This window comes from Dromiciops gliroides, chromosome 6 (assembly GCF_019393635.1).
Source record: "Dromiciops gliroides isolate mDroGli1 chromosome 6, mDroGli1.pri, whole genome shotgun sequence".
Taxonomy (NCBI): Eukaryota; Metazoa; Chordata; class Mammalia; order Microbiotheria; family Microbiotheriidae; genus Dromiciops; species Dromiciops gliroides.
Window position 1 is genome coordinate 85,495,165 of NC_057866.1, and position 24,793 is coordinate 85,519,957.

Consider the following 24,793-nt stretch of genomic DNA (forward strand, 5'->3'; position numbering starts at 1 on the left):
TTCCTTTGTAAAAGTTAAGCTGTTAAGTGGTTAAGTGGAACTAGGGGTGCATGAGACCCCACAATATTGTGAGAACACCATCAGTGGGCACTTGAGCCAAGGCAGAGAGACTAGATATTCTCAAAATACCTTAAGGGTACCAAAAGACCCTGGGCCAATGTCACTGGATCTCAGAGTACTTAGGGCAGGGGGCAGGGGGCAGGGTGGAAAGGGAGTAAAGGATAACAAGACAAGAAAGGTAGGAAGGGGCAAGGTTATGAAATGCTTTACAAACCAAAAAGAGCATTTTCTATTTGATGCTGGAGTTAATAGGCAACCACCAGAATTTATTAGAAAGGGTGGGAGAAACATGATCAGATCCACATTTTAGGGAGACAAATCTGAAAACTGAGTGTAAGATGAACTGGAGTGGGAAAGACTTGAAACAGAGACCAACAAGCAGGTTATTGCAATAGTCTGGGCAGGATGTGGTAAGGGCTGTATCAGGTTGGTATCAGTGTCAAAGCAGAGAAAAGGATATAGCCAAGATATGGAGGCAAAATCAACAGCACTTGGCAAAAAAAAAATGGATATGAAGGGTGAAAGAGAGTAAGGAGTCCAGAATGACCCCTATGTTTCAAACCTGGGTGACTGAGAGGCTGGTGGTACCCTCAACACTAAAAGGGAAGTGGGGAAGAGGGGAGAGTTTGAGGGGAAAGACAAGTTCAGTTTTGGAGAGGATGATTTTAAGATAGTTATGGGGCATTCGGTTCAAGATGTATTTCCTTCTTCCTTTCTTTCCTTCTTTCCTTCCTTCTTTTCTTTCCTTCCTTCCTTCCTTCCTTCCCTCCCTCCCTCATTCTCTCAGCAACTTTTGCTCAGTACCTTTTGCCACATGCCTATAGCTCACAGCATACTGAGAAATGAAAATTCAGTATCCTCAGCAGTCGTGACAACTGTCATAATTTCCTACAATTGCCATGGCTTCTATGTACTGCATATGGGACCTCCTGACTACCTACCCCTCAGTAGGAAAGGGAAAAGAGTAGAAGAGAATCATGGCCACCTGTGCCAACCACTGTCCTCAGATTCCTAGTGCCCAGCTGGTTACAGTGGGAAGCAAAAGACCTTGACTCAAGTCTCAGCTCTGTCACTTACTAGTCATGTGACTTTGGACAAATCCCTCAGGTTTCTCATCTAGAATCATAGATTATTAAGGGCAGGAGGGACTTTAAATATAGATTGATCAAGCTGGAAGCACAGTCATAACAGAAGACTTGGCCTTTAAGATGTACATGGTGTTTCCTCAAGGATACACCATAATGCAAAACTGCTGTTATTTCCTCAGTTGACATTAGGCTGTCCCCCCAGGGTCTTGTTATGAAGATATTCCTCCCCTTCTATTGCCCACCTTGCATTCCACTACACCTTTACCCCATACATAACCCTTCTCCTTCCTTGTGGAGTTAGGACTCCTTTGGAAGTCCGGGTTTGGCCATTGATTAATACAATTAAACAAATTCAAGTGACTGTATCAGTAGGAGATAACTCAAGGAGAAAACTGATTTCATGATCCAAGATTTGGGAGACAGCCTAGGGCACTGCCTTTATGGGCAAAAACTCTGGAACACAATACAACAATTTCTGTGGCTACTACTGCTTACTAGGGGAGAGAGAAAGGAAGGGAGAAGCCAGGGAGGGACTCACCTGGGGATCAACCGCCCAAAGGAAGTATTCCATCTGGTAGTTTCCTGTTTTAGTTAATTTTCCTTGCCAACTAGGCACCAAGCTCAGTTTTTTCTACCTACCCAAGAAACATAAGAGCTGTCAGTCCTCTGATATAAATCTCAGCACTGTGGCACAATGCTTCTATATTACACCATCCTGGTCACAGTGCTACCCATCTATGCCAAACTTCTTGTTGTACAGATGATAAAAATGATGACCAAAGAAGTTATATGACCTATTTGAGGTCACAAGTTAGTTAATAACAGAGAAATAATAGAACCCAAATGCTCTGACTTCCAATGCGGTTCTTTTCTACTGTATTATGTAGCCAAGGAATCACCACAGTACCAGTTCATCTCTTTCAGTATCTAGCCCCACGTCTTGCATGATTAGATGTTCACTAACTTTGAAAAAAATTTAATTAAGTGACCGAATCTATGATTGTACTTAAATTCAATATAAATAAGCTCTGACTCATTCCAACCTAATTTCTAGCTCTCGTGGAAGACTATCTTCTTTTCAGCCTAAGATTGCCACCTGGTGGTTTCTTGTTGATACTGGCTGCAGAACTTGTTAAAGCCACCAAATCATTGGTTTGACGGACACTTGTACTGAATTTTCTTCTACCCTCTTCCGCTGATGCACATCTGCCGCCAATGCTTCATCATTGTTTCTTGGAGACTGGACCAGATAAAACCAGGTTTTACAAGACAGGTTTTACCAAGTCGAAAAGGCTTTGAATATGGTCCCTGAGACAGAAATGTCTGCTGTCCAAAGATCGGCCCAGCTAATTCAATTTAACAAATGTGCATTAATCACCTGTTCTTTGCAATCATGTACAGAGGATACAAAGAGAGAAATAAAGTAATCCTTACCTTCAAGTAGCACTTTAAGGTGGCACAGGGGATAGAGCACTGGCCCTGAAGTTGGGAGGATCTAAGTTCAAATCTCACCTCTGCCACTTACTAGCTGTGTGACGCTGGGCAAGTCGCTTTAACCCCAATTGCCTTAAACATCCAGGGCCATCTCCAATCATCCTGATATATATCTTGCCACTGGGTCCAGATGGCTCTGGAGGAGATGGTGAGGTTGGTGACCTTGTCTCCCTGTTTCTGTTTTTGTCCTCTTTGCCGATATGTTGTTAGAGTCTGGAGCTACTTCTGTGGGAGTGTTCATGTTCCCATAGCTGCCAGGTATATATGTCACAGGCCTCTGTAAGTAGTCTCAAAACATTCTCTCCTCCTCAGTTTGTGAAAGGTTCAGTGAGAGAAATTAATTCTAAATGTGTGAAGGATGTCCAAAAAAACCAGTCTGTAGTCTCAAGAGGAAAGACTAGGAAAAAGTAAGAAAAATCTAAAGAGAAGAGAAGTTGTTTACATAAGAATGTATACAGGGGCTTACTGGAGAAGGGCTGATATTCTGTTGGAATATTACTGTGTGGTGAGAAATGTTGAATGTGATGACTACAGAGAAGCATGGAAAGGTCTAAATGAGTTGAGGCAGAGTAAAGAAAGTAGAGCCAAAAAAATGGTATACTTGATGACAACATCAATGTAAAGAACAACCAAAAAATCCAAAGTGAATACTGCAGAATTATTAAAAAAAAAAAAAAGTTGTTGTTCAGTTATGTCCAACTTTCTGTGACCCCATCTGGGGTTTCCTTGGCAAAAATACTGGAGTGGTTTGCCATTTCCTTCTCCAGCTCATTTTATAGATGAGGAAACAGGCATACAAGGTTCAGTGACTTGCCCAGAGTCGCACAGCTAGGGAGTGTGTGTGGCTGGATTTGAACTCGGGTAGGTCTTCCTGACTCTAGGCCCAGCACTCTATCCACTGTACCACCTAGCATGTACAAAAAGAAAAGATATGAGAAGATACTCCCACTTCACACCTTTGCAGAGGTAGGAGCACCACAAATGCTGCACACTGCACATATTTTCAAGAGTTTTTCAATGTAATGATGAATCATGTTTATTTTTTCCCTTTTGGGGTCTTAAGAAATACTATTTCTTGTATGAGGATGGTGAGGGGGAGGTATGCTGGAGAGAACTATGGTTATGTAAAAACCAAAATACATCAATAAAATTTATTTTAAAGTAGGAAAAACAGAAGAAAAGATGCAGAGCCTTAGAGTCCCTGCAGTTTCTGCATTAGTTTGGGAACAAATGCAAGTGTGTGTGGTAGAAGGTCAGATCTTAAGAAAAGACAGCAGGCAGCCTGACTGCACTTGACAAATACCTAACACTGGCACCAGACCCATGGTATGTAGTCACAGAGTTCTGGGAGTTTCTCCCTTCAATCTTGAATAAGCATAAAGTCTCCTGTGTGGAGTGTCTTGAAGGGAGGGGAGACATTTGTTGAGATGTTTGAAGGACTGATACTTGGTGCTCTATGGGAAAATGTGTAAGCCCTTTGGGGGCAGGGACTATTTTCCATTTTTATTTTGTATCTTTAGTACTCAGCACAGCACCTTACACATAGAAGGCACTTAAGAAATGCTTGTTGAATTGAAATGAAATTGTACTTTTATACATTCATAAATCCATTATTTCATTGGTGATGAGGCTTCCCTCATTTCCACCTCAGTCAACACATATTTGTTTATTTCTTACCAATGGTAGTCAAGTTTAAATGTAAACTCATTTGTAAAATGTGATGGAAGGGAAAGGTGAAATAAAAATTTTGAAACAAAATTCTCATAAAATAGAAAAAAATATGATAGATGGAAAAATAAGTTACTGATAGTCTAGCATGAGATTCAGTGAAGCCAGGTCATTCCCCAGTAGTCTTTAAGGTTAAACCTGGGGGCAGCTAGGTGGCACAGTGGATAGAGCACCGGCCCAGGAGTCAGGAGTTCAAATCCGGCTTCAGACACTTAACACTTACTAGCTGTGTGACCCTAGGCAAGTCACTTAACCCCAATTGCCTCACCAAAAAAAAAAAAAAAAAGGTTAAACCTGGAAGGAGGGCAATAAAAAGATGAAGAGTGGAAAAGACTGGACAAGATTTCTATCACGAACTACTTTCTATTATCAATGACTGTAGAACCACCACCTTTGGAGGCTATCATCACAACCTTTGATGGATTGTCCAAGAAAGAAGAGACAAAGAAGACAAAGACGGAAGAGCCACTGAACCAGATAAAATACACAGAGAGAAGCTCTGTGCTGGAGGTAACGCAATCTGGAAGGCATTGACAACTCAATCAAGCTATCTGAAAGATGGGAAGATATCCATTGGAAAAATAGCCAATGTTACTACAAAAAAAAAAAAAAAGATAATTGAACATTTATCAATAACCACTAATCCAAATGCCTACTTTTCCATCACTTTAAAATTATTAGAATTTAGACACACATCAAAGTCACCGTTTGTGAAAATATTAGAAGGGAATAGGCAGACTCCTATAAACAAGATTCTGTGGTAGCCCACATATTTACAATTATGCAACTAACTAATGGGTACAGAGAATACTAGATTATTTTTGCTGGCAATTTGTAAAGAACATTTAATTTAGTGGAACAAAAGAGTTCCTTAAAGTTTCTCTTCCAATAAGTCATCTCCCATGCAAATATTAAAAATCATACTAGGGGACAGCTAGATGGCGCAGTGGATAAAACAACAGCCTTGGATTCCGGAAGACCTGAGTTCAAATCCGGCCTCAGACACTGACATTTATTGGCTGTGTGACCTTGGGCAAATTACTTAACCCTCATTGCCATGCAAATAAATAAATAAATCATGCTAGATTCCTTGTCAAACAATATTGTTATAAATATGTGAAGCACAAAATAAAGAGATATATGTTTGTTGTTGCTGTTTGTCCCAAAGGTGTCTTACACAATCATGGAGGGTGTCCAGCACAGACCCCAAATGGAATTGAAGATGAAAAAGAGCATAAACTGGATTACATTTGAGCTATCAAATGAGAAGACATATAGAGAGCTTTGAAAAATCTTAAAGCTATACAGGGGGTTATCAAAAGTGTATAATTCTTTTAATGACTTCAACCTTCCCCCTTAAACAAAGTCCATCTTTCTAAATACCAATTCTTAGTTCTGGTGATGCTACAATACTGAAAAGCATTGTCTGACAACTAGAGATATAATTGGGTCCAAGAAGCTGGAGTGTTGTACCCTCACCTTCACCACTAAGGGACTCCTCTCCTCTGGACCCATGCATACAAATGGACAAATTTCAGTGCTAGGAGACCCTGATGACCTAAAATAGGGTATACAACTCCTTTGATTATACCTTTCAATTCATTACACCCTGGCCCAGCACCCTAGGGGAACATTACATGAAGCTTGGGTTTGCTCATGGCTAAGAAAGAAGGGGGAGAATAGAAAGGTGTTTAATGGCCAAGATGAACCAGGTATGAAATAGCTATTTATTTTCTAAAAACAAGAGAAATATACATAATCCAAAAGCCCACATTGGCAGAAGAAATTAAAACAGGATTTTAAAAAAACTTTTAACTACTATTATACTTCCCCAGGAGATTGATACTAGAAACATCATTAAGTTTGTGAGACTACTGAATTGGTATCATACATTCTACCTCTGCTTCATGCTGTCCAAAAAATTACCTCCCCACATTGTATCCCATATGTTCCATGCCTTCTTGCAATCCTGACCAGTTACAGAGCTCTGTATGATCCTCTCCAATACAGAAACTATCCCTGCCACCAGTATGTCCCAAGTGACTTAGGATCTCCATCCTTTCAAACTCATGTGGTTGGCTTCAAGATTGGACAGATCCTGGGCAGCTAGGTGGCACAGTGGATAAAGTACTGACCCTGGATTCAGGAGGACCTGAGTTAAAATCTGGCCTCAGCCACTTGACACTTACTAGCTGTGTGACCCTGGGCAAGTCACTTAACCCCAATTGCCTCCCCCCCCCAAAAAAATATATTATATATATATATATATATATATCCCCCCCCGCCAAAAAAAAACAAAAAACGATTAAACAGATCCATCTCAGAATCGCTGATCATCTAGTCAGTCAACAAACACTTATTGAGCATATGCTAAATGCTAGGCACTATGCTGAGTGCTGGAAATAAAATACCAGCCAAAAGACAGTCCCTCCAAAAGACAGTCCCTGCCCTCAAGGAGTTTACATTCTAATGAGACAAAACATAAAAGTTGAAAGGGAGAGGGAGAGGCAAGGAACCTGGAGAGGTAAGACCATGCTAGAGAATCCTCAGAGTGCTGCCTGGTAGGAAATGAAAAGATGGCTGGCCTAGGTGCCATTCTTAAATAGAGGTTCTAGGAGAAGCCAGAAGGAGGAGCCCCATGGGCAGAGGGTACTTACAAGGTGTGAATTCCTGTGCTGAAAGGATCTTCCTGGGATGTAGAGGATTCTGGGGCATAACAGAGAAGTCCAGAGGAACGCAGCCTAGTAAGAAATGAAACAAAAAGAAACTCAATGGAGAAAAGACAACCATGGTCCAAAGTCCAAGTGCCTGCTCTGGGTGCCTCAAGGATTGGGAGAAAGACTGGCCCCTCCCCTAAATTCCTACAGGAGTGGCTCAAATCATCCTAACACAATCTATAGCCAAGAAGATAAGAGGTAATTGAAAGTGGAAATGGCAAACCATTTCAGTATCTTTGCCAAGAAAACCCCAAATGGGGTCACAAAGAGTTGGACACGACTGAAATGACTCAACAACAAAATACCATCTTTTAAAGGTCCACTGGGTCAGTAGCTTTTCCTGTTCAGTAGTCAATCAGTATATTGTTTCTCCATGTATCACCCCTTAGGTAATGGCAAGAAGCCAACAAGGCATGTTCCTTGGTTCCTGTTACAAAGAAATAATATAATCTCCAAGAAATGAACATTTCAGGTCACACAGATGACAATGATGAGATAATGGATGTTGTGAATATGCTGCAGCATATTATGATTGATCAGTTGTGCACACACTGTCAAAGATATGTTTGATTGGAAAAGGAGAAGGGTCAGTCACAGAGAGACAATGAGGGATTATATATCAATAGCATGCACACTACAGTAAGTACCCAGAAAAAAATCAATCAAAAGAAATGTTCCTAGCACAATAAGTATATCTCCCATGGAGAATTTATAAGAGAATACAGAGGCAGCTAGGTGGTGCAGTGGATAGAGCACTGGCCCTGGAGTCAGGAGGACCTGAGTTCAAATCCGGCCTCAGACACTTGACACTTACTAGCTGTGTGACCCTGGGCAAGTCACTTAACAACAAAAAAAGAGAGAGAGAATACAGATAATGAACACAAAGTTTTTTTTTAATTAATGTCAAAATTTGTTTTTATATGTAATTTGGAAAATAAAATTATAAAACAAAAAAATAATGACAAAACATATGGCACTTACTTTGCTGGGCTATTGTAAAGAAAATTCTCTGTCAAGTTTAAGGTACTATATAAAAGTTATGATGAACAGGATGCTATCAGACAAACCTGGAAAGACCTACATGAACTGAAGCAGAGTGAAATGTACTATATACAAAATAACAGCAATAGTATAAGATGATCTGCTGTGAAGGATGTAGTTATTTTCAGCAATGCAATGATCCAATATAACTCTTATTTTCAGCAATGCAATGATCTAATATACCTCTGAAGGACTTATGAAAATTGCAATCCATCTACAGAGAAAGAACTGATGGTGTCTGAAAACAGATTGAAGCACAATATTTTTTGATAGTTCCTTAATCTGAAGTTTTGCTTTTGTCTGTTTTCTTTCACAACCTGGCTAATGTGGAAATGTTTTGCATGACTGCTCATGTATAAATTCTATTGAATTGCTTGAGTTCTTGGGGGTAGGGTGGGGAGGGAGGGAGGGAGTAAGAGAAGTTGGAACACAAGGTTTTAAAAATTGATGTTGGGGGGCAGCTAGATGGCGCAGTGGTTAAAGTGCCGGCCCTGGATTCAGGAGTACCTGAGTTCAAATCCAGCCTCAGAAACTTGACACTTACTAGCTGTGTGACCCTGGGCAAGTCACTTAACCCCCATTGCCTACAAAAAAAAAATTGATGTCAAAATTTGTTTTTACATGAAATTTGGAAAATAAAATTCTAAACAACAACAAAAATTTTAAAAAGAGAATATGGATAAAAGTGAAAAGTGGATAGCATAAGAAAGAGTGTCCACATCAATAAGATCATGGATTCATTTATGTATCAAAGCATAAAAGAAAATTACCACCATTATTGATGCAGATTGTAACTCCTCTGTGTCCAGTATAATTTTCATTCATGTTTTCCTACAAACCCACCACAGAGGTTCCATCTAATGTTCTAGAAACTTTCAACTTGGTTTTGTTTTGTTTCAGTATCTCAGCCTATGTATTTGTTATTTCCCATTCTCTGTGTGACTATTAAAAGCCAGAGAATAAGGAATCTATGGAACATTGATCATCAATCATTCTTAGAGCTGAAAGGGACTTTAGAGATCATCTAGTTCAATCCTCATCACTTTGCTGCCATTTTATATATGAGAAAACCAAGCTCCTGATAAAGATTCTTGCCTGAGATCACAAAGAAAGTTAGTGGCAGAGTTTTCTTGTCATTTCTATTTTTGTTCTCTCATCATTTCCATTGAGTCTCCTAATATGTTTTTAATTGATTTTTCTTTCCCTTTCCCATTGGTATTATCCTCCACCAGAGCAATAGGGAGCATCATCAAAAAGGCAGCAGTAACAATACTGGTTTCTACTGCTAACAGTTAGACCTTTTTGACTCCTGAGTGATCCATCCTTTAAAAGTGACATCCAAGCACCGGCCCTGTAGTCAGAAGGACCTGAGTTCAAATCCGGACTCAGACACTTAACACTTACTAGCTGTGTGACCCTGAACAAGTCACTTAACCCCAATTGCCTCACCAAAAAAAAAAAAAGTGACATCTATTCCAAGTGACAATTAAATTGAGCCCAGGACACAAAATAAAGTACAACTTTGCTTCCAACCCTTTGGGGGTATTGAAGCTATGGAGACTCTAGCAAGAGGAAAAGTGGCTTGACAAGTCTGAAAATAGTGGGAAAGAAGGAAGAAAAAAACAAACCATATTTCCATTCTGACTTTTACTTTTCTCTCTTTTGTAAAATGTTGATAAGTGCTAAAGCTCTCTCTTTGGAAGCACTTGCTTTCTGTTCTCCTAGGAAGAGCTAAAACTAGCATGAGAAAAGGCAACCTAATTGCACAATCATTGTAGAAATGATTGGGACTTTAAGATTATGGTTAAGAATTATAAACAATAAATAGAATTTGTGATAGGTTTCTGTTTATATTGGTGTAGATATTTCTCATAAAGTCCATATGCTTACAATGCTCATTTAATATATTTGTGTATTTCTTTTTGTCTATACCTATATCTCTGTCTTTCTTTCTGACTCTGTCTCTGTCTCTGTCTCTTAGTCTATCTGTATCATCCTCTGCTTCTGTCCGCCTACTCGCTTTCTCTCTCTCTCATTTTCAACTTTTATCTATGTCTCTATCCTTCTTCCATCTGTTTCTGTAGCTATCTGTCTGTCTCTGTCTCTCTCTGTAACTCTCTCTGTTACTCTGTCTCTCTCTGTCTCTATCTCTCTCTGTCTTTGTCTCTGTCTCTGTCACTGTCTGTCTCTATCTCTTTCTGTCTCTCTCTTTGTCTCTGTCTTCCTTTCCCTGTCTCTCTCTCTGTCTCCCTACGTGTATCTCTCTGTGTCTCTGTTTCTGTCTCTGTCTGTGTCTCTCTGTCTCTGTGTCTCTCTGTCTCTGTCTTCATCTCTCTCTCTCTCTCTCTCTCTCTCTCTCTCTCTCTCTCTCTCTCTCTCTCTCTCTCGTCTTTTATTGAAGGAAGTTTGGTTAACTGGCACTACTCTACTGACCACTTGCTAAATAGTGGTCCCAGGAGTAGTTGGCTCAGAAAGGAAGTCAATATAAGCCCCAAATCCCTTCTTGAGTAGTGTTAGTAACATTCAGCATATAGAAGAACAATGGAAAAATCAATAAATCAAGATGTCTGATTAAGTGAGTTATAATCGATTGAGGTTTTCCATGCTACTTTGTGCAACAGATCAACAATGTATAGAATACATTATTCTGAGAAGTGGCATAGAATGAAATATAAATGAATGAAAAAAAGCATCATTAAGCACTTACCACATGTCAAGCACTGTACTGAGTGTTGGTATTGTATGTATTACTGTGCTAAGCAGTACAAAAGTGAAACAGTTCTTGTCCTCAAAGAGCTTATATTCTAATAGGCAAAGACAACCAAAGGGAAGTAGAGTTAGAAAGAAGATGGGGAAAAGGAGAATAGCATTACTTGAATATGCTCAGGACATGACCTGGTGGCTCAATTCTGACCAAGATAAGATGGAATCTCATCTTTCAGAGCCCAGGGTTCCAGTCATGGGAGTCCCTTGGCTTAAAGGGAATGAATCACTTGGATATACATTTCATCTTTTTTTGGGGGGGGGAGGCAATTGGGGTTAAGTGACTTGCCCAGGGTCACACAGCTAGTAAGCGTTAAGTGTCTGAGGCCAGATTTGATCTCAGGTCCTCCTGAATCCAGGGCTGGTGCTCTATCAACTGCACCACCTAGCTGCCCCTATCCATTTCATCTTATCCACATCTCTATTGACTCCTAATCTGTACCTCCAACCCAGATCAGTCTTTGCATATATTCCTCACTATCCAGTTTATAGCTAAGTCTTTTCTCTACCCTTCTACCCCCTACCGCATCTCCAAATCACTTAACAGCTGGCACTGGGCACAAGAAAGGGATGTGCACTATTAGAGCTCTGGAAGCTGTGGTTTTCCCTTGTTATAAAGAATAACAACAGAATTCCCTCAGAAAACTAGACTTTTCAACCTTGGGATCCAGAAAGTGGTGCGATGTGATGAATGGAAATGATATTGATACCAAATGACAGAATTACTACAAAATAGATGTTTACTAATTGAGGAATGACTAAACAAATTGGAAGACATGAACATAATGCAATATTACTGTGTTGTAGGAAATGATGACTATGATGAAAACAGAAAATCATGAAAAGACTTACACGAGCTGATGCAGAGTGAAGTAAGCAGCATCAGGGAAAAGATATACACGACATAAATGGAAAAACCAACAACACACATCAAAAGAAATGGACACTGACAATGTTTCTGGTTTCCATTTCTATTCCCATTGATGCTTTTACTGAATCTCTGCTGCTGTTTGCCTAGATTTCTGTTAGCCCCATAGCAAACTGGATACCTAGAGGTGAGTAACTTGAACTTCAGAGATTCCCAGTTGGTTTCTGTGATGGGGGCTCAGGTCAAGGGCAGGACCAAAGAATACCATCTGCAAAGTGAAGCCAGGCCCATTTAGGGCTAGTGCCTGCTGGGCTGGTACATAGAAAACATTAATATGCACTCATCATATGTCACTTTATGTATTATATGTTATGTACATGTTTAATACATACTTCTCTCTAATGCTAAAAGCCCCACAAAGGTGAGGACTCTATTCTCTGTGTATCCTCACCACCACCCAAACCCCAAATACAGTGTTTCATATGTGTTGTTGTTATTGTTCAGGTGTTTAGTCTTGTCTGACTCTTCACAACCCCACATGGAATTTTCTTGGCAAAAATAATGGAGTGGGGGGCAGCTAGGTGGCACAGTGGATAAAGCACCAGCCTTGGATTCAGGAGGACCTGAGTTCAAATCTGGCCTCAGACACTTGACACATACTAGCTGTGTGACCCTGGGCAAGTCACTTAACCCTCGTTTCCCCACCAGAAATAAATAAATAAATAAATAATTGAGTGGTTTGCCATCTCCTTCTCCAGTGATTAAGGCAAATAGAGGTTAATTGATTTGCTCAGGGTTCCTCAGCTACTGAGTATCTGAAGTCACATTAGAACTCAGGTCTTCCTGACTCCATACCCAGAGCTCTATCCATTGAACCACGTAGCTGCCTCTGTTTTTAACATGATATGTGCTTAACCAGGCAAGCCAGTGACATAGTTGATAGAATACTAGACCTGGGGTCAGGAAAACCTGAGTTCTAATGTGACTTCAGATACTTAGCAGCTGAGGAACCCTGAGCAAATCAATTAACCTCTATTTGCCTCAGTTTTCTCTTCTGTAAAATGAGGATAATAATAACACCTACCTCTCCAGAGTTGTTGTGACGATTAAATGAGATCATATCTGTAAAGTGCTTAGCATAGTGCTTGGAACATAGATGGTATTTAATAAATGCTTGTTTTCTTCCTTCCTGAATCATTGCTTGTTCAGTTGGGTCAATTTGACTTTTGGAGGGGAAAAAAGCCAACATATAGAAAAAGAACTAGCTTTATTATAACACAGAAATAGTCATTTTAAAAGGATATAAAAAATCCAAAATGTTCATGAGTAAAAATGTGCACAAAGTTCTATCAATAAAGAATACTATATTACCAGTATCTATGTGTATGTAAGTTACCCTGGAGACAATTACAAATAACATTATATCTGTTCAAAAATTAAATATAAGGCTTTCCAAACTAGTAGTATATTCTCCAATTACAAGGCATATGCTATTCAGTGGAATTATTTCAAAAGGAAATTGAACCAGGAAAAAAATTGATGTGATTTCATTCAATTTTTTTAAATCCAACTTTATTATGGATTTTTATTCATCAAAAATTCAAATACTAATTGAGGGTAAAAAAAGTTTTTCTAAAAATATAGTAAACACAATGATTGCATATAAAAATCAGAAAGGCAATAACACAATCTATTTACCGTCCCTTTGTTTGCTAACATAATATTTGCAGAACCTGGTGGTTCTCAGATGGCAGGAGAATGAATTTTTGGATTTGTTTGTTCCTCCATCCGTTAATGGGTACCGAGGAGTCTATGTCTTACAATAGACCTCAAATAGAGAGGCAGCTGAATGCATCCGGTAGAAAATAGAAAAGGGCATCGCAAGGTTAACCACGATTATCCAAGGTTCAAATCCAAAGACAATTTCTTCTAAGCCATTGTCATATTCAGGCCGGCATCCAAAGGCTGGCGGAATCCAAAGCTGTGAGATGAGAAGGGAAAAGGACCGTATCATCATCAGTTCTCACCCTTGCTGCTTATTTCCTGAGAAGCCTTTGCTTGGCTTCCACACAAAACAGCTTCGCCTCTCCAGAGCTGACCTCTGCTCTCTGTGACCCCCCTAGTCCAACTGGCTAATCTTACAGAAAGTTTGGGCCCCGAGGGGGGAAGGGACTCGCCCTCTGAATCACAGAATGGGAGAGTTGAAAAAGAAACCACAAGAGTGATCTATTTCAAGCCATGCCTGAATAGGAAGCCCCTGTGAAATTAGACAATTTGAAGTCCTGTCTACTTCAGAGGGTTGTTTGTGAGGATCAAATGAAACAAGATGAGGAGAATCAAATGAAATAATGAGAAAGCAGCCAAGGTCAGCTGTGATGCTATTCCTGGGCCACTCAATGTCATGAGAATCCTATGTTACCATCTGCTTTTACTCACCAGCTCTGACTCGATTTCTCCTGAAGGAATCCTGGCCCATGGAGGAGCATAGACAATACCACACCCCCAACAGGTTGTTGTTGAATTACTGAGCCATGGATACTACAAGTGCTGCTATAATTATTTTAGGGCACGTGGGGCCTTTCTTTTTGACATTGCTCTCCTTGGGGTATATGCCTAGCTGTGAAATCTCTAGGTCAGAGGGTATGCCCATCTTAGTTACTTTCTTCTCATAATTCCAAATTGCTTTCCAGAATGGTTAGACCAATTTCAGGCTCCACCAGGAGTGTATTAGTATGACTGTCTTTCCTTTTTTATTCCTTTTTAGAAAACACACATTTATTATGTCTCCCCTCCTTTCCCTTCCCAAATTAAACAATAAACAATAAAATAAAATAAAAACTCTTGTAATAAATATGCATGGTCCAGCAAAACAAATCCCCGCATTGGCCCATGTGCAAAAATGTATGAGTAGCTCATCCTGCATTTTAAGCTCACCACCTCGCTGGCAAGAAGAGAGTAGTATACTTCCTCTTTATTCCTCTGAAACCATAGTTTTTTCATTGCTCTAGTCAGACTTTTAAAGTCTTTAAACTTGTTTTTATTTACAAAATTATTACTGTACAAATCGTTCTCCTAGTTCTGCTTTCTTCCAGTGAATACTATAACTGTCCATCTTGTCATTTTTTATGGCATAATAATATTCAGTTACATTCATATATCATAATTTGTTTAGCCACTTCCTAATAACTTGACATCCCCTTAGTTTCCAGGTTTGGGACTACTACAAATAAAACTGCTGTAAATATTTTTGCATATATAGGTCCTTTTCCTCTCTCTTTGGGATAACTCTGCCTGTCTTTCCATAAGCCATCCAACATATTTTTTAGAGGCAAACAGGGGTAAGTGATTTGCCCGGGGTCACATAGCTACTAAATGTCTAAGGCTGGATTTGAACTCAGGTCCTTCTTATTCCAGGACTGGTGCTCTATCCTCTGTACCACCTAGCTGCCCCTAAGCCATCCAACACTGACCATTCAATTATTTTGCTATATTTGCCAGTTTTCTTGGTATCAAGTGAAACTTCAGGGTTATTTAACTTTTTGTTTCTTTTATTATTTGGAGCATTCTTTCATATGACTGCTAATAGTCTAGAATTATTCTTTAGAAAACTATATTCTTTGTTGTTTATTTGGTTCTGGTTTTGAAGACTAGGTCTCCCAATCTCACCAAGGCAGGAAATGCAGCCACCACTCACAAGTTTGAATCCCACTCCTCATTCACACAGAAGCTTTGGCCTTCTCTGTTTCCAACCTGACCCAGTTCTCCCCTCCTTGGGCAGCCTGGTCCTCCCCTTCCCACACTCCTGGGACCCACAATATTGGTATGGGATTTAATGAAGGCACCTAACAGTGTTAGCCCTAATCTATCTCATAACTACCTAGTTCATGTCATCCACCAGTCCCAGCCTCCCAAGTAGCGGAAATTATAAGCATATATCACTATGCCCGGATCTTCCTATTCTTTGACTATTTATTTTTGGGGGAATGGTCTTATATGTTTAGGCAGTGCACATATTTCTATCCCCATTTTATAAATGAAGAACCTGAGGCCTATAATAGTTAAATGACTTTCCCAGGGGGCACACAGCTAGTAAATGGCTTTGAATACAGGTTTTCTGAATCCAAAACCAATGCCCCATCCACAATACCACTATGACACAAGACTTCTTTTCTATAAATATCATCTTCCCCTAATATTGAGAGGAGTAATTTCTCTGTGCTTAATTATGCTCAACTTTCTAGTCAAGCACAGTATATGGTAGATTAATCTCAGTTATATATTTGAATTGAATGGAAAATAATTGTAATTGAATTGAAATGAATGGAATAGCAGGAGATATTTATTTATGTCCTCCACAACAGTGCAACATGGTATAGAGAAAGGACATGGAATTTGGAAATAGGGAATCTGGATTCAAAATCTGGCTCTGCTATGTGCTAGCTGTTAGAAATTAGGCAAGGTATCCTTTCTGGATCTCATCTGTAAAGTCATTAGGTTGAACTAGATGACCTCTAATGTACTTCCCAATTGTAACTCTACGATACATGCTCCAAGGCCCTTTTCAATTATTTAATTTCTAACTTCTTCCTGAATCCTGCTGTTAAGAGGAAAATTCTTTGTTTGGGCCTTTGCCCTGATTGACAAGGCAAAACTCGGGGAAAAGAGAATGAAAAAGAGTTTACTTTTTAAAAATGCATTGAACAACATGTTTCTGGTTTGATCAGTAGAGATCAGTCAGAGATTCAAGATGGAGCCAACTTTTATTGATACCTTTCATGATGAGATAAAGATAATTCAGATAGGCTCATGTTGGCAAAAATGGATGGGCTATTACATCTCAGCCCCTTTCCATTTGCTACATCATAAGAAAATGAGATTATAGATAAGGGGAATGGGCTTCTATGTAATGCCTAGCAAGTAAGGAATCACCTGCTATGGCATGGATAGCAGGTAATACAAAAGCTGAATGCTGGGTGATGTCTCCCCCCAACACTGATTGACAAACAGGTCCAGGAACAGTGGGGTCACTGAGTCAGCATAACTTTCAATACTTCATTGACCCACATTGATCTCTTCCCTTTAATAATAAGAAGAATAACTAGCATTTATATAATGGCATTATATAATTATATAATAGCATTTAAGGTTTGCAAAGTGTTTTCCATATATTATCTCTTTTGGTCCTCACAACACCCATGTGAAATAGGTGCTATTGTTATCCCCATTTATAGATGGGAAAACTAAAGTCAAGAAAAGCCAAATGGCTTGCCTAGTATGACACAGTTGGCTATTATAAGAGGCAGTTTTTGAACTCAAGTCTTCCTGACTCAATCTAGCACTCTATCTATCCAGGATACCACTTAGCTGCCTCTTAAGACCTTCTAGAGAACTAACTGTTCCTACCATAATCAGCCTTTACCATAGTCAATTTGGTGTCTTAATTGGGATTTTCCATATATCTATTTCTTAGCACCTCAGTTAGACTCCTTGAGGGTCAGATCCTATGTCTTGTTCTTTATATCTCCCCACTTCTGGTCTCTCCCACAGCAGGTGCTCTAAAATTATTTGTTGATTTGGCCAAGTGGTTTAGAAAATCCATTCAATGAGCACTTATTAAGGGCCTTTCCCATGCCTAGTTCAATTGTAAACCTGCTTAGCAGGAGAACAAAAGGAGCCAGGTGTTTAGAGCTAGAGGACAGCAGCCCAGAGATAATCAGGAGAGGATGAAACAGGATATGAGGTTAAGTTAAAGAGAAGATTCAGATCAGAAAGAAAACTCATTTCTCAGACAGATGAATGAGCGGGACCAAATTGGACAACACAGACTTAGAATCACAGAATCATGAGATCTCACTGTTGGAAGGGACTTTATAGGTTCTCTAACCCAATTTCTACATCAAGCATCAATCCCCCTTACAATGACCCCTGTGAGTCCAACCTCTGCTTCTCAAGTTATAGGAAATTCATCTTCTTGAGCAAGCCATGCCCATGTCTATCTTATACCATTTAGATGCTGAATCTCAAAATCACAGTCTTAGAGTGAGAACAATCATAGGATAGTATATTTAGCCAAGGAGGCTGCCATAGTGATCACCTAACCCAACTCCTTCCATAAAGGGACCCCAGAGGTGATCTAGTCCAATTCCTGTCTATACAGAGTTGAAGCACCCTCCAAATCATCCAGGACCCAAGAAATATTCCTGGGTAGAGGTAATACTGGCTTTATAGGACAGGAAAGACATGTATAGTAAGTAAACACACACATGCACCCCCAAAAAAAACAACATTGGAAGACATCTCAAGGTGAACCCTGCACCTGTGATCACCCACACCTGTGATCACCCATAGCATATTATGCTCACTGTAAAAATGTGATCCTCAACAGACTTGGGGGCAGAGCCAAGATGGCAGAGGAAAGACATTAAACGCTCAGAGCTCCTGACACAATTACTCTAAAAACAGTCATAAGACAACCCCTGGAGCAGTAGAAACCAGAAAAAGATGGACTGAGATTATTTTCCAGCCAAAAACAGCTTAGAAGCTCGACAGGAAGGGGCCCCTGTGCTGGGCTGGGAGTGGAATCCAACCTCATGGTCATGCCAACACAGACCCAGCTCCAAGCAGTTTGTGCCAAAGAAACTTACCCTGAGCCACTGAATCAACTGCAGTGCCACCATCTTCTGGACCTAAGCTTACGGTCAGGTGAGAGGGCTAAATGACTGGGGGGTGGGGGTGTCTGCAAGACCTATGGAGGAATTTGGCTGTCCTACCCCAGCAGGGAACCAGGAAGAAATCTTGAGCAGCAGGAGGCCAATGTCAGGGAGGGGCGCAGGCTCATCAGAGCTAACAACCACAGCACACAAAGTTTTGCTGGCTGGTTAATTAGCAAGTTGGCTTGAGGTTAACTTTGGACCAGAGAACAGGCCAGGCAAGTGAAGAACCTGTCATTCCTTAAACTGAAACACCTTGGACCCCCTGAAGCTTGGGACAGCATAGCTTGGAAGTAGGACTCCAGTGTAAGAGGGAGTTAAAAGTCAAGTAAAAGATGGGCAAGATGAGCAAGCAGAGAAAGTGGAGAACCATAAAAAGTTTCTTTAGCGACAGGGAAGATCGAGGTGCACTCTCAGAAGAAGATAACAACATCAGGACTTCTACATCCAAAACTTCCAAGAAAAATATGAATTGGTCTCAGGCCATAGAGGCACTCAAAAAGGACTTTAAAGACAAAGTAAGAGAGGTAGAGGAAAAAAATGGAAAGAGAAATGAGAGTGATGCAGGAAAGTCACGAGAAAAAAGTCAGCAGCTTGAAAAGCCAAATGGAAAAAGAGATACAAAAGCTCTCTGAAGAAAAGAATTGCCTAAGAATTAGGATTGAACAAATGGAAGCTAGTGACTTTATGAGAAACTAAGGTACAATAAGCAAATCCAAATGACTAAAAAAAAATTAAGGGCAATGCAAAATTTCTTCTTCAAAAAATGACTGACCTAGAAAACAGATCCAGGAGAGATAATTTGGAAATTATTGGATTACCTGAAAACCATGATCAAAATAAGAGGTTAGACATCATCTTCCAAGAGATTGTCAGGGAAAATTGCCCTGATATTCTAGAAGCAGAAGGTAAAATAGAAATTGAAAGAATCCACAGATCACCTCCTGAAAGAAATCCCCAAATGGAAACTTCCAGGAATATTATAGCCAAATTCCAGAGCACCCAGGTCAAGAAGAAAATATTGTAAACAGCCAGAAAGAAACAATTCAAGTACTGTGGAGCCACAGTCAGGATAGCACAGGATCTAGCAGCTTCTGTGTTACAGGATTGGAGGACATGGAATATGATATTCCAAAGGGCAAAGGAATTGGGATTACAACCCAAAATCACCTAACCAGCAAAACAGGGTATAATCTTTCAGGGGGAAAAAATGAGACTTCAATGAAAAAGAGGACTTTCAGGCATTTGTAATGAAAAGACTTTAACTGAATAGAAAAATTGACTTTCAAATGCAAGACCCTAGAGAAGTATAGAAGGGTAAACAGGAAAAAGAAATCATGAGAGATGTTTAAAGGTTAAACTATTTACATTCCTTACATGGGAAGATGATGTCTAAATCATAAGAGCTTTCTGAGTATTATGTCAGATAATAGGAATAAATTTAGACAGAGGGAATTGATTATGAAGAGACGATATCTGTAAAGCATTTATTTTTTTGTCTTTTGGTAGGCGGGCAGTCGGGATTGGTGAGTGTCTTGTGTCTGAGGCCAGATTTGGGCTTGGGTCCTCCTGGGTCTAGGGCAGGTTCTTTGTCCATTGTGTCACCTAGCTGTCCCATGATGACATCTTTAGGGTAAAATTGAGGTGGAAGAGGAATGCAATGGGGGAGGGGAAAGGGGAGAGGTAGAATGGGGTGAAATCTCACAGGGAAGAAGCAGGAAAGGATTTATAGAATGGGGGGAGAGATGGGGGAGGAATGGAGAAGTGAATGAACTTTAGACTCAACATAATTAGCTCAAAGACCCTAATCTCCTAAGGGTTGGGTAGAGGAGGGAATAACATACACACTCAATTGGGTGGAGTGATCTATCCGACCCTGCAGGAAAATAGGATGGGAAGGGGATAAGGAGGGAGGGGTGAAAGAAGGGAGGGAAGACAAGGGGAGGGAGCAGTCAGAGGCAAAACACTTTTGAGAAGGGATGGGGTAAAAGAAGATAGAAAATAGAGTAAATATCATGGGAAGTGAATAGGATGGGAGGAAACAGTTAACAATAGTAATTGAGAAAAATTGTTTGAAGCAGAGACAGGAGCAATGTAGGATGATGATGATTGTAGATGATGGTGGATTGATTGATGGGCTGATGATGATTGGAGAAAGATAAGGATTGATTGATGAGGACTGATTGATGAGGAGGAGGGCTGAAAGAAGGAGGATTGATTGACAATGATGAGGATTGACTGAGCACAATGATGAGGACTGAAGAATGATGCTTGCTTGATTGATGATGGTGATGGCCAAATGTATGGTTCTTATTTTGCTGGGCTGTTGTGAAGAAAGTTCTTTGTCAAGTTTAAGGTGCTATATGAAGGTCATCTGCTGCTGTGAGTGACTCAGTTGTTTTCAGCAGTGCAATGATCTAAGATAACTCCAAAGGTCTTGTGAAAGATGCGGTCCATCTATAGAGAGAGAACTGATGGTATTTGAATGCAGATTGAAACATAATTATTTTTGTTAGTTACTTTATTGGAAACAAAAAAAAATGATGAACAGGATACTATCAGAAAAACCTGGAAAAACATACATGAACTGATGCATAGTGAAATGTATGTATACAAAATAACAGAAATAATGTAAGATGATCTGCTGTGAATGACCTGGTTATTTTTAGCAATGCAAAGATCCAAGATAACTCTGAAATACTTATGAAAATTGCAATCCATCTACAGAGAAAGAACTGATGGTATCTGAAAACAGATTGAAGCATAATTTTTTGATAGTTCCTGAGTGAACATAAACTCCTATTTACTTTGGAAAAGAGAAGCCTTGAAGGGGGGAATAGGGGGTAGGGGGAGGGGAGGATTGGAAAGGAATCATGATAGTTCTCTTGAACTATTTGAAAGGAAGTCACATGATCATGGAATTGTATATGTTCTATTTGGCCCCAGTAGACCAAGGAAAACAAAATGGGAGTTGTAGAGAGGTAGATTTTGTCTCAATATAAGAAAATATTCCTAAAAACTAGTTTTCCAAAAGTGGAATAGGCTGGATTGGGATATAATGACTCTTCCACATTAAAGTTCCTATAAAAATAGCTTGAAGAAGGTTAAAAATAAGAAAAAGATGAGGATGACAAGGAAAGTTACCAACAACAAAAATGAAAGATAAAGAGGCTCTTTGCTATATTGGGGGAATAGGAGAATAAAAGAAGAGAAAGGGCCACTGTATCATACTAACAGACAAAAGAAAGAAGGCAGAGTTGTTCAACTTTCATTTTGTTTTTATTTTTCTTTGCCAAGGAGAATGATCTTTGGACTGAAAGGGGGGAAAAAGACTAGTAAAGAGTTTACCCAGGTTAGGTAGGGAGATAATAAGAAAAAGACAAACAGGCACTATTGATGAGTTGAGATAACACTAGACCTGGCAGCTTCTTACCATAAGGTAAACTCAAAGGGTCTTGATTAATAGAATAATGTCAACCTGAAAAGTCTCTAGTGGGGACATATTGGGCTCTGGCTTTGATCAATTTCTCCTTAATATTTTATCAATGACTTGGATGAACGATTTGATGGCCTGCCTATCAAATATGTGGATGACATGAATCTGAAAGGGTTTTGCCAATTAACATTAGATAGCGAACTCAAGATCTGAAAAGTGATCAAAAGATTGAAACAATAACATAACAAGAGGGATACAGTATTCTAAAAGGCAAAAGAGATAGGCTTACAACCAAGAATAAATTACCCTCTAACACAGAGTATGATCCTATGGAGAAAAGAAATGGACCTTTAAAGGAATAAAGAATTATCCAGCATTCCTGATGAAAAAATAACAGAGATAAGTAGGGAAATTAAAAGATAAAAATAAGAGTCAAGAGAAAGCTAGAAAGATAAATTTATTTGAGTAACTAGAAGGGATTATATGATTATAAAGTACTAATATTCTAATTAAGTGTAGGAGAAACATGTGTCCCTCCAAAACGTCAATGCTTTCAAAGGGTATTGGGGGAACTAAATAAGAAATATAAAGGTCTTTAGAAGTTTTAAGAGGGAAAATAGAAGGACAGACATGTGACATTGTGTTTAAGTAGAATCTGAAAGCTATTGGAGATATTATAAAGGGGAGTCCTATTCAAGAAAAGGATTAGATTAGTTGACCTCTGGGATCCCTTCTCATCACAGTGTGCTGGGATGGGCTGGAGAGAGATCATTAAATTTTCAATATGAGCCATGTACATATCAACACTATATATCAGAACTTGATTTATTGTTTTGTTGATTGTCTTAGGCTTAAAAAAGTGATGGAAAAATGTTAAGGATGCAAGCTCAACTTAAAACACATTCTGAGGGGCAGCTAGATGGCACAGTGGATAAAGCACTGGCTCAGGAGTACCTGAGTTCAAATCCGGCCTCAGACACTTAACACTTACTAGCTGTGTGACCCTGGGCAAGTCACTTAACCCCAATTGCCTCACCAAAAACAAAACAAAAAAAAACAAAAAAACAAAAACATATTCTGAGGACATTTATTTTTTCAGAGAGATGATTGTTGAACATTTACCTGTATTTAAGCCTGCTGCCAGCTCTAAGATTCTATCATTCTCTGGCTCCATAAAATTCAAGTGCTTTCTGTTCTGCTACTTGATCATTAGACAGAACAATTAGGGTATCTTACCGAAATATTACAGAGGAACAAAAAGGCCGCAATATTCCTCAGGATTTTTCTCTTGGTGTTGGCTGGCAAGGAACTTGGACTGCAGTCTGTAACTGGGTTGTTTTCTTGGCTCTGTTCTCTGTTCTCTGTCATATAGTCCTCTCTCAAGCAAATACTTCCATTGAGCATGTATGACAACTCTCTGCTGTTGGAAGCAGCATCTCCTGCCATACCACAGTTCTTTGAACATGAAGGAGTGAGTGGAGTGGAATTTCTGTTGCATATGGCCACCACTCTAAGAGTCTTGATGTCCTCATTATATTTCTCAGGCTTGCGGTGTATGGATTCAATGATGAAAAGGTTTTGAATATATTTCTCCAAAATCACCAGAATAGAATAAGGCAGGTTATACCATGTGTATGCAGGGTGGTCCTCAGCACAGATAATGGCCAAGATGGATCCCCAAGAAATAAGCCAGGACCCAGATGCTGTTCCTATCAAGAGGTCTGAGTCAAGCTTCCGGGCAGGATTTTTGGACTCATCCAGTGATGCCTCTTCTGTCCTATAAATCCAAACCCCTACAATGCCAGCTATGATCATGACAATCAAGGAGGCTGTAGCATATATATAAAACATGATGAGTGCAGACTCACTCTTTGTCTTTGAACGCCCAATCTGAATCAAGTAGACTACAACAATGGCAATAGTACTGGCCAACACTGTCAGACCGACAACTGTGCCCATCATCACACCATGGAACTTAAATTGGATTTTTGGATGCTCGTGACTTTCAACTTTGCGTCCAGTGTTTTTCCACAAGACATAGAACATGGTGGAAGCCAAGATATGATACTCTATGTTGAAAGGATAGAGATAATAGATTCCTTGTGAAATTGTGGAGCAGAGAGCAGTAGATGTACAATTACATTCTGGTGTGTGGTCATCTAAGGCTAAAAGAAAAAAACAAGTTACATTGGGATGAAAAATCACTTCATTCAGCCAGAAAAGCAAAAGCATAAACTTCTCAATATCAATGATGGTTCAGAATCTACTTCATCCAAAACTTTATTCAATTCAGAAATAATTATTAAGAATGTACTTTATGCAATGAACTGAAACTTCATTTCCTTCCAGGCAAACCAATCTGCAATTCAATTTACCCTTGCCCTAGAGCTGGAACCTAGCTCCTTTGATTCCAAGTCTAGCATTCTTTCTACTCTACCTCTGATTCATTGGTATACACATATGTGTACATGTGGATGCACACACACACATTTAAGAGAAATGAGTAATATCATAGATTTAATTTAAAAGAAAATGAACAGGGGGCAGCTAGGTGGCGCAGTGGATAGAGCACTGGCCCTGGATTCAGGAGTACCTGAGTTCAAATCCAGTCTCAGACACTTGACACTTACTTGCTGTGTGACCTTGGGCAAGTCACTTAACCCCCACTGCCTCGCAAAAAAAAAAAATGAACAGATATGCTGTAGGAGAAACACATCTTTTAAGTAGATTATACTGGTCCTTTAAGGGGGTTTGTGAACCATTTGGCTTCCTTGCCACCTGGGGCATAGAAAAACCAGCCTAAAGAATATCATGGCTGGTTGCTATGCTGACTATGTAGGCAGAGAAAAGAACTGTATTATCTGAGTCAGTATACTTTTTAGCTTTAG

The 24,793-nt window shown here is 39.6% G+C and overlaps 1 protein-coding gene across 1 annotated transcript in view; it reads right to left on the reverse strand.

Annotated features, from left to right (window-relative positions):
* Positions 1–2,280: 2,280 nt before the first annotated feature.
* The window catches only part of OTOP1 (otopetrin 1), a 48,768-nt gene continuing 26,255 nt past the window's right edge, over positions 2,281–24,793 (reverse strand). The window contains exons 5-9 of the mRNA XM_043972225.1: positions 23,142–24,070; positions 13,581–13,740; positions 7,028–7,111; positions 6,008–6,030; positions 2,281–2,388 (exon numbers count right to left, since the gene is read on the reverse strand). Of these exons, the coding sequence (XP_043828160.1) occupies positions 2,281–2,388; positions 6,008–6,030; positions 7,028–7,111; positions 13,581–13,740; positions 23,142–24,070 (1,304 nt within the window). The remainder of the gene's footprint in view (positions 2,389–6,007; positions 6,031–7,027; positions 7,112–13,580; positions 13,741–23,141; positions 24,071–24,793) is intronic.